Consider the following 9,069-nt stretch of genomic DNA (forward strand, 5'->3'; position numbering starts at 1 on the left):
CGCAAAGGATGGGTAAGGAAGATGAAAAGAATGAAAGAAAAGAGAAACACGTGAAATTTGAATAATACTTCGTAAAGGTGGAATCCACTAAGCCAAAATGATCATACCTTTACCCCCGATCCCGTTACAAGCCTTGAAAAACCTTTGTGATCTTGCATAAGCCGAATGATGTGTAGATCAGAAAATACGAGCAAGCCTATGAGTAAAATCATGCATGTGTTTATCATTGTGAGTGTGAGATTTAATTTTGATTCCTGAAATTGTAATCTTTGATTAGCTTTGTGAGAGCATGGAATCATTCTTGGGGTGAGGGCATTCAAATACTCTTGTTGAGCATGAATTTGCATTTGAAGTAAACATTGTGAGCTTGAACTCTATTTGATGATGACTAGTCATAGTTTGAAACTTTGAGTGCACATTTGGACATTTCATGTGTAGATTTAACCTCGTATGCATTCATGTCGAGTCTCAAGTAGCACTATTTGTAGACACCTCTATTGGCCTGATTGATCTTGTGTTTTACTTGACGGCAAGCAAATTTTAAGTTAGGGGTGTTAATGAGTCGGGGATTTTGACTCATTTATTCAAGGATTTAGTGTCCTCAATGTCTGTTTGATGCTCATAATTGATGTTAATATGTTGATATGCAGCAATGGAGGCTTTAGAGTGAGTCAAAAACATTATGATGCAAAAAAAAAAAGAAAAAGTTAAAGCGAAGAGAAGTTGGAAATCGCATAATCCACTCGCTGAGTGGGCCTCCAGCTCGCCTAAAGTTCCAGCAAAACAACCCATGGACAAAACCAACTTGGCAAGCAAATAGGAAATTCAGCGACACGCCGAAAGGATCGGTGATAGTGATTAAGCTCGCCAAAAGTTCCAGGATAATTTAATGAAGGAACCAAACCAAAAGGCGAGGATAGGAGAAACTAGGTGGATCACCGAACTGGTCGGCGATAGCGACTTTCTTCACCGAGTTGACTCCGTGCTGAAATTTTTGAAACGTATAAATACAATTTTTGAAAGAGGAGAAAGGGTTCCAACACTGTTTACTTCTGGGTTGTTGAGAATTTTTACATTCTAGAACATTGTGTTTACATTTTGAGCAGAGTTTGAGATTTAGATTCAGAGATTGTAAAATTTTAGATTTGATTTCAACATTTAGAGATTGCATATCATTAGCAAATCAGATGGAAAACTTTGTTGGTAACAATTTCTTTCTTTTCACTATGCTTAACTAAAACCCCTTACCTTAGGGGTGTGATTATGTAGTTGAATGCTTTAATTAGATAATGAGTGTTGTTAGTTGCTTATTGTAATGTTGTTTTGAAATGGGTTCAATTAATTGTTCATGTTATAATTGAGGAATTGCAGTTGAAAATGCAATTCTAGCTTAGTTCACTATGATTGCTTGAGAAAGATGTGTAATAGAGTAGAATTATATATTGATAGTTGTATTGATTGCGTCTTTAAAATCAAGCTTGTGAAATTGAGTTTGATTGCGTCTTTACAAATCCACCTTGAAAGAGTGGATTAATTAAAGAATTGGGTTGTTTGGTTGTGTTATTCTTGTTGATGTTTGAGAGAACTCACTTGAAGCGCAATAGTTGATTGAGAAATGGCTATTGTACTCATAACCTAGCCTAGCCATTGAGATTCAACAACTTTGAGCAACTAGTAATCACCCATTACGCGAAATTAGCATTCAATTGATCACACTCCTAAGGTACAATCTCTAATTGGTTACCCCAATCCCCCCATTTGATATTAATTGTAGAACTCTGTGATTTATTTTAATGTTGTGAAACCTTTACTTCTACAAACGATTAGGACATATTTTCATTTCTTAATTAAATTCTTTACCGTATCACTCCCTGTAGGATCAACCCCATCTCTTAGCCTGGTTTATACTTATTAGCTACCACTTACACTTAGAATTGGATGAAGTGTAGTGTAGCGTTATCAGGGTGCTCCAGTCTTGTTCACGAGGAAAAAAGATAGTTCCCTTAGAATGTGTACGATTACTGCCAAGTGAACAAGGTCACAATAAAGAATAAGTATCCTCTTCTGAGAATTGATGACCTTTTCGACCAACTTCTGGGTGCCACTTGCTTCTCTAAGGTAGATCTCAGATCTGGCTATCATAAGTTGAGAATAAGATAAAATCACATCTCGAAAATAACATTCACGACCCGTTATGGTCAATATGAGTTCCTTGTGATGTCTTTTGGCTTGACCAATGCTCCTGCAACATTCATGGACCTTATGAAAAGAGTTTTTAAGATGTATCTTGACATGTTCGTTATCATTTTTTTTTATGACATACTAAAATATTTGAGGTATGAGGAGGATCATGCTAGTTATCTCATAATAGTCCTCCAGACACTTAAAGATCAAAAATTGAATGCCAAATTTTCCAAGTGTAAGTTTTGGCTAGAGTTCGTGGCATTTTTGGGCCACATTGTATCTGGTGAAGGGATTTGAGTTGACACTACAAAGATTGAAGCAGTGCAGAACTGGCCTATACCCACCTCTCCAACTGATACAATCAGTTTCTTGGGGTTAGTGGAGAAGGTTCGTCGAGGGATTTTCATCTATTTTGTCCCTATTGACTAAATTGACTCAGAAAATGGCTTAGTTTAAATGGTCTGAAGCTTGTGAGAAAAACTCTCAGGAATTGAAGACTCGATTGACTACTGCTCTAGTGTTGGCCCTACTAGATAGTACAAACGACTTTATTGTTTATTGTGATGCATCTGAAATTGGACTCAGGGAAGTATGGTTCAATGGGCTACTTGGAACCCCACTTGTACTAAGTGTGGTAGGAACCACCCAAGAGCGAGTCATGATGGCTCCAATGGCTACTGAAAGTGTGGTCAGACATGTCAATTCATGAGAGAGTGTGCTAAGAACAGGTAGGGTAATGGGGGAAAGAGAGCCCAATCTTCTTCAGCGGCTCCAACAAGTAGATTTTCTCCGAGAGGAGATACTTTAGGGACAGGCAGAGGAGAAAATCGTTTGTATGCTATAACTAGTCGTCAGGATCATGAGAACTCACCAGATGTTGTCACTGGTATGCTTAAAGTCTTTATTTTTTATGTTTATGCCTTAATTGATCCAGGTGCGAGACTGTCTTTTGTGACTCCTTATGTAGTAATGAAGTTTGATATTGTCCCCGAACAACTTCTTGAGCCCTTTAGTGTTTCCATACTTGTTGGTTAGTCTATTTTAGTGGAAAGAGTTTATGGTGATTGTATAATCTCTGTCAATCACAAGGACACCATGGATGACGTAGTTGAGCTAGACATGATGGACTTTGATGCTATTCTAGCTATGAACTGGCTTTATGCTTGTTATACCTCAATTGATTGTAGAAGTCGAGTAGTCATCTTTCAGCTTCCTAATGAGCTAGTATTAGAGTGGAGGAGTGGTTCAACTGTGCGTAAGGGTCATTTTATCTCATACCTTAAGGCTAGAAAGTTAGTTTCCAAGGTGTGCCTCTATCACTTAGTCCGGGTTAATGACTCGAGTGTTGAGACATCGCTTATTAAGTTATTGCCAGTCATGAGTGAGTTTCCAAAAGTCTTTCCTGATGATCTTCCCGGAGTCCCTCTTGAGAGAGAGTTAGACTTCAGTATAGACAGTCTTCCTAATACTCAACCTATCTCTGTTCCTCCATATAGAATGGCTATAACTGAGTTAAAAAAGTTGAAAGAGCAGTTGAGAGATCTTTTTTATGGGGGTTACTTCCGACCTAGTGTCTCACCTTGGGGAGCTAGGAAGAAGGATGGCTCCCTTAGAATATGTATCGATTACTGCCAATTGAAAAAGGTCACCATAAGAATAAGTATCCTCTTACGAGAATTGATGACCTTTGCGACCAACTTAAGGTGCCACTTGTTTCTCTAAGATAAACCTCTGATCTAGCTATCATCAATTGAGAGTAAGAGAAAGTGAAATCCCGAAAACAACAGTCACGACCCGTTATGGTCATTATGAGTTCCTTGTGATGTCGTTTTGCTTGATCAATGCTCATGCAACATTCATGGACCTTATGAACAGAGTGTTAAAGCCGTATCTTGCCATGTTCATTATCATTTTTATTGATGACATACTAATTTATTTGAAGAATGAAGAGGATCATGCTAGTCATCTCAGCATAGTCCTCCAGACTCTCAAAGATCGAGAATCGTATGCCAAATTTTATAAGTGTGAGTTTTGGCTTGAGTCATGGCATTATTAAGCCATATTGTATTTGGTGAAGGGATTCGAGTTGACACTCAAAAGATTGAAGCAGTGCAGAACCGACTCAAACCCACCTCTCCTATTGATATAAGGAGTTTCTTGGGTTGGCTGGTTACTACTGAAAGTTCGTCGAAGGTTTTTCACCTAATTCATCCCCATTGACTAAATTAGCTCAGAAAACAGCTCAATTTCAATGATCTGAAGCTTGTGAGAAAACCTTTCAGTAATTAAAGACTCGGTTGATTACTACTCCAATGTTGACCCTATCAGAGGGTACAAAAGGCTTTGTTGTTTATTGTGATGTGTCTAGAGTTGGACTTGGTTATGTATTGATACAACATGGTAAGGTTTAGTCTATGCTTCTAGAAAACTTAAGATTTACGAGAAGAATTACCCTACTCATGATCTTGAGTTGGCAGCAGTAGTGTTTGCTGTCAAAATATGACGTCACTATCTCTATTGTGTAAATGTGGATGTGTTCACTGAACACAAGAGCCTCCAATATGTTTTCAGTCAGAAGAAGATTAATCTCAAGCAAAACAACTGATTAGATTTGCTCAATGACTACGACATGAGCATACAATATCACCCAAGTAAGGCTAATGTTGTTGATGTGTTGAGCAGGTTATCCATGGAGAGTACTGCTCATGTTGAGGAAGGTAAGAAAGAGTTAGCTAAGGAAGTTCATAGACTTGCCCATTTGGGAGTGCATATGTTAGATTCCAGTGAAGGTTGAGTTGTGGTGATTAATGGGCCTGAATAATCACTAGTGTTTGAAGTGAAGGAGAAACAAGATAAAGACGCTCTTTTACTTGAACTAAAGGTGAATGTTCATAAGCAAAATGTAATGGCTTTTAAACAGGGGGAGATGGTGTGTTAAGGTATCACGGTAGATTGTGTGTACAAAAGGAAGATGATCTCCAAGAGAGAATCATGGAAGAAGCTCATAGTTCCAAATACTCGATCCATTCTGGTTCCACAAATATGTACCATGACTTGAGAGAAGTCTATTGGTGGAGTAGTACGAAAAGGTGTATTGCAGAGTTCGTTGCTAAATTCCCAAATTGCCAACAAGTCAAGGTAGAGCTCCAAAGGCCCGGTGGTGTGGCTCAGAACATAGCCCTTCCAAAATGGAAGTGGTAGATGATTAATAAGTAGTTCATTACTGGCTTGTCACGATCTCGTAGTCAACATGATTCTATCTGGGTGATTGTAGATCGAATGAATAAATCAGCCCATTTCTTGCCGGGGAAGACTACAAATTCACCAGAAGATTATGACAGGTTATACATTTAAGAGATAGTCCGACTTCACGGAGTTCCTTTGTCGATCATCACAGATATGGGTGCATAATTCACCGCTCAGTTTTGGAAGGCTTTTCCAGAAAGGTCTGGGTTCGAAGGTGAACCTTGGTACTTCTTTTCATCCTCATAATGATGGCCAAGAAGAGCGCACAATTCATACCCTAGAGGACATGGAGAGGGCATGCATATAGATTTCAAAGGTAAATGGGATGCCCACTTGCCTATCAAAGAGTTTGCATATAATAATAGTTATCACTCTAATATTCAAATGGCTCCCTATGAGGCTCTTTATGGGCGAAGGTGTAGATCGCCTATTGGTTGGTTTGATATTGGTGAAGCTGAATTGATTGGGCCAAACTTTGTTCATCAAGCCATGGAGAAAGTGAAGATTATTCTGGAAAGGCTAAAAACAATGCAAAGTCGTCAGAAATCCTATACTAATGTTAGAAGAAGAGCTTAGAATTTTAGGTTCATGATTGTGTCTACTTGAAGGTTTCACCTATGAAGGGTGTCATGAGATTTGGTAAGAAGGAAAAACTCAGTCCCCGATAAATTGATCCTTATAGGATATTCAAGAGAGTTAGCAATGTAGCTTATGAGTTGGCACTACCTTCAGAATTAGCAGTAGTTCACCCGGTGTTCCATGTATCCATGTTAAAGAAGTGTTTGGGTGATCCTTCATTTATTGTAGCTACTGAAAATATTGGTATTAAGGACAACTTACCTTATGAGGAGATGCCTGTTCAGATTCTTGATCGTCAGGTTCGCTGGTTTAGAACCAAAGAAGTTGCATTAGTCAAAGTCTTATGGAGGAATCAATTTTTGAGTAAGCTACTTGGGAGGCTGAGTAGGATATGAAAAATAGATACCCTCATCTCTTTCCTTCCAAATCAATTCCAAACCAAGGTACTTACTCTTGTAAAGTACTCTTTAAGTTGATATGTTGAGTTTATGTTAATTGCATGATGTGTGCTTAAGATTGGGTTTTTAGACATTTCCTACCCTTGATTTTCTTAGTGTGATCTCATTCGAGGACGAATGTTCCCAAGGGGGGATATTGTAACACCTCGGACTTTGAAAGAGCTAAATAGAGGTTCGTACAAGTCACCCATCAGTTTTTAGTTTTGGGTCAACTTCAAACAACCATAACTTTTAGTACCTGAAGACTTAGGTTGCCTATGACATATCAAATTTTATGACTTTGAGTCCTATTTCCAACGCCACCAAGTTTACTTAATTTCGAGCTCGAAGTAAAAAGCTATGCCCGTTTGAGTGAAGCCTCTCTATTTAAGGCATTTCATTCATGTTAATAAGGGTGTTTTGTCTTTTCCTTTTCCAACTAAGCCTAAAACATTTTTTCACCCCAAATAAGGGTCTTATTTGATTTAGACAACTTTTTCACTTTCCTAAACACTTAGAGAATTAAAGCAAGGTTTCAAGAGGAGAAAAAAGGCAGGGTTTCAAGTGTTCTTTCAAGAACAGATGATTTCGCCAAGAACATTGTTCTTTCTAGGTATGTAAGACTTCTCATAATGATGGACTTGTTCATCCTCACGCCACACATCTAATTTATCCATAAAATCATTGTATTCGAATAATTATTGAATTTTCTTCAATTCTTAAACCATGGAGGTTGCGAATTCTTGTGTGTGGTGAATCTTTAATAGAAGATGTGTTTCCCAAAGGGTTTGTGTTGAATTCCTTAGGTATTTGTGCTTGTTTTGAGAATCAAAGAGAGTTTAGGAGGAAATACTCAATTTTGAACGAATTGGGACCCTAAATTGAGTATAAAAAAATTTGTCAGAAATTTAGGCAGGGATGCAGGGCGGACCACCGTAGCGCCAGAACTCCTGGTAAGTAATTTGGGGCCTAGCGCTCCGTGCCAGTAGTGCGCCCCAAACCACTTCCAGTAGTTTGGGGCTTGGCACCCCGCGCCAGTAGTGCTCCAGGGTCGCCTAGCCTTTTTCCTTCCGTGCTTCATTCAAAACGTATTCCTTTGAGTTGTGACTACATTCTCTCCTTTGTATTAGCTTCTATAAATTCTATTCAACTTTGAGAATTCCTTCATTTTCAAATCACATGGCTTCATTTACATTTCATATTAAAGTGAGTTTAAGAGGAAAGTTTAAGAGGTTTTTTGAGTTATTTTTAAGGATTCTTTTGTAATCATCTACGTTTTGAGAAAGTAAATATGATAAATGAGAAGAGTTGTTTTCATGTTTGAGAAATGATATAAAGGAACTAAGTATTACCGAAAGTAACATGTTTACATTTAAAAGAGAGAAACTTTAATTTCTAAATGGGTTTATGAGTTTAGAGACATTTTAGAGTATTACATCTTTTAAAGAGGATCTTTTGAGTAATCGCCTCAAATTGAGAAACATATTATTTTAACATTGAGCATGAGTACGTATATATATATTTATATATATATATATATATATATATATTGAGCACCGTTATGAGGATGAGTTCAGACAACTCACATTCCTCATAAACCATGTAGCCAACATGGGTAATGAATTGTACTTTTTAGACGACTCCTTATTGCTTTTAAAGCATAGCTTAGTCGATCCACTTAGTTGAGGTTTTCTATACCTCGGAAAGGTATAGAACAGTTTTGACAGTGTGGGTGAGATGATGTATCATCACGTAGCTCATAGTTATGATTGTCGGTTAGAGAATATCCCAAATAAGAGTAAAGAGTGTCTTTTTGTATGTTATACATCATTGAGTTTATATCTCCTGATTTATAATGTTTTCAGCATTGCATCTATTATTGTTGCTTTTGTATTGGAGTTGAGTTGAGGTAAGTTTGTCTTCCAGCCTTATCATTTTAGTTTTCTATGCTTTCAGTTTCCCCATTACATGCTCGTACATTTAATGTACTGACGTCATTCGACCTGTACCTTTTTATGATGCAGATACAGGTGTTCAGGGTCATCGACATGTGCTTTGTTGATACCATTTACACTCCAGTTCATTTTGGTGAGCCTTTTTGCTCTTCAGAGGGATTCACAGTTATTTCCTATTTTATTAAGCTGTGTCGGGGGTCCTATACCGACATCTATCTTAGTATTTAGAGGCTTCATAGATAGTTAGACATTGATGAGTCTCCTTATTTTCCCCTTCTTGTTGAGATATTTTGAGACAGTTGATGTTAACTTCATATGTGTTTCTAAATATTAATTTGAGTTGTGTATTTTTATACTTTATTATGCGATTGCAGTTCCCATTTTGATTAAGTCTTCCGCTAAATAGTTAGCCAGACCAAGAGTTTGCTTGGGGACCATCGATGGTTCTCGAGTGCCTGCCACATCCAGGGTGTAGGCTCGGGGCGTGAAATTTCTCTATTGTTGATCTATAGGATGAGCCTCAAAGAGGCTAATACCACATATCAAAGAAAACTCCCGATTCTATTTTTCAATGTCAAATTTCAAATAGTTTACTCTTGAAATTTGCTGGAAATTAGTCACTAAGAGGCATTGAATTTGGTCCTACTTTTTCCTTTGACAAATGAACC

The 9,069-nt window shown here is 37.7% G+C and overlaps 1 protein-coding gene across 1 annotated transcript; it reads left to right on the plus strand.

Annotated features, from left to right (window-relative positions):
• Positions 1-5,814: 5,814 nt before the first annotated feature.
• LOC125833285 (uncharacterized) lies at positions 5,815-8,787 on the plus strand. The gene is made up of 4 exons (XM_049512432.1): positions 5,815-5,968; positions 6,163-6,308; positions 8,471-8,566; positions 8,776-8,787. Exons 1-4 carry the CDS (start codon positions 5,815-5,817, stop codon positions 8,785-8,787), a joined length of 408 nt encoding a protein of 135 aa, XP_049368389.1.
• The last annotated feature ends 282 nt before the right edge of the window (positions 8,788-9,069 follow it).

Source organism: Solanum verrucosum, unplaced genomic scaffold (assembly GCF_900185275.1).
Source record: "Solanum verrucosum unplaced genomic scaffold, falcon-dt-bn FXZP01000082.1, whole genome shotgun sequence".
NCBI lineage: Eukaryota > Viridiplantae > Streptophyta > Magnoliopsida > Solanales > Solanaceae > Solanum > Solanum verrucosum.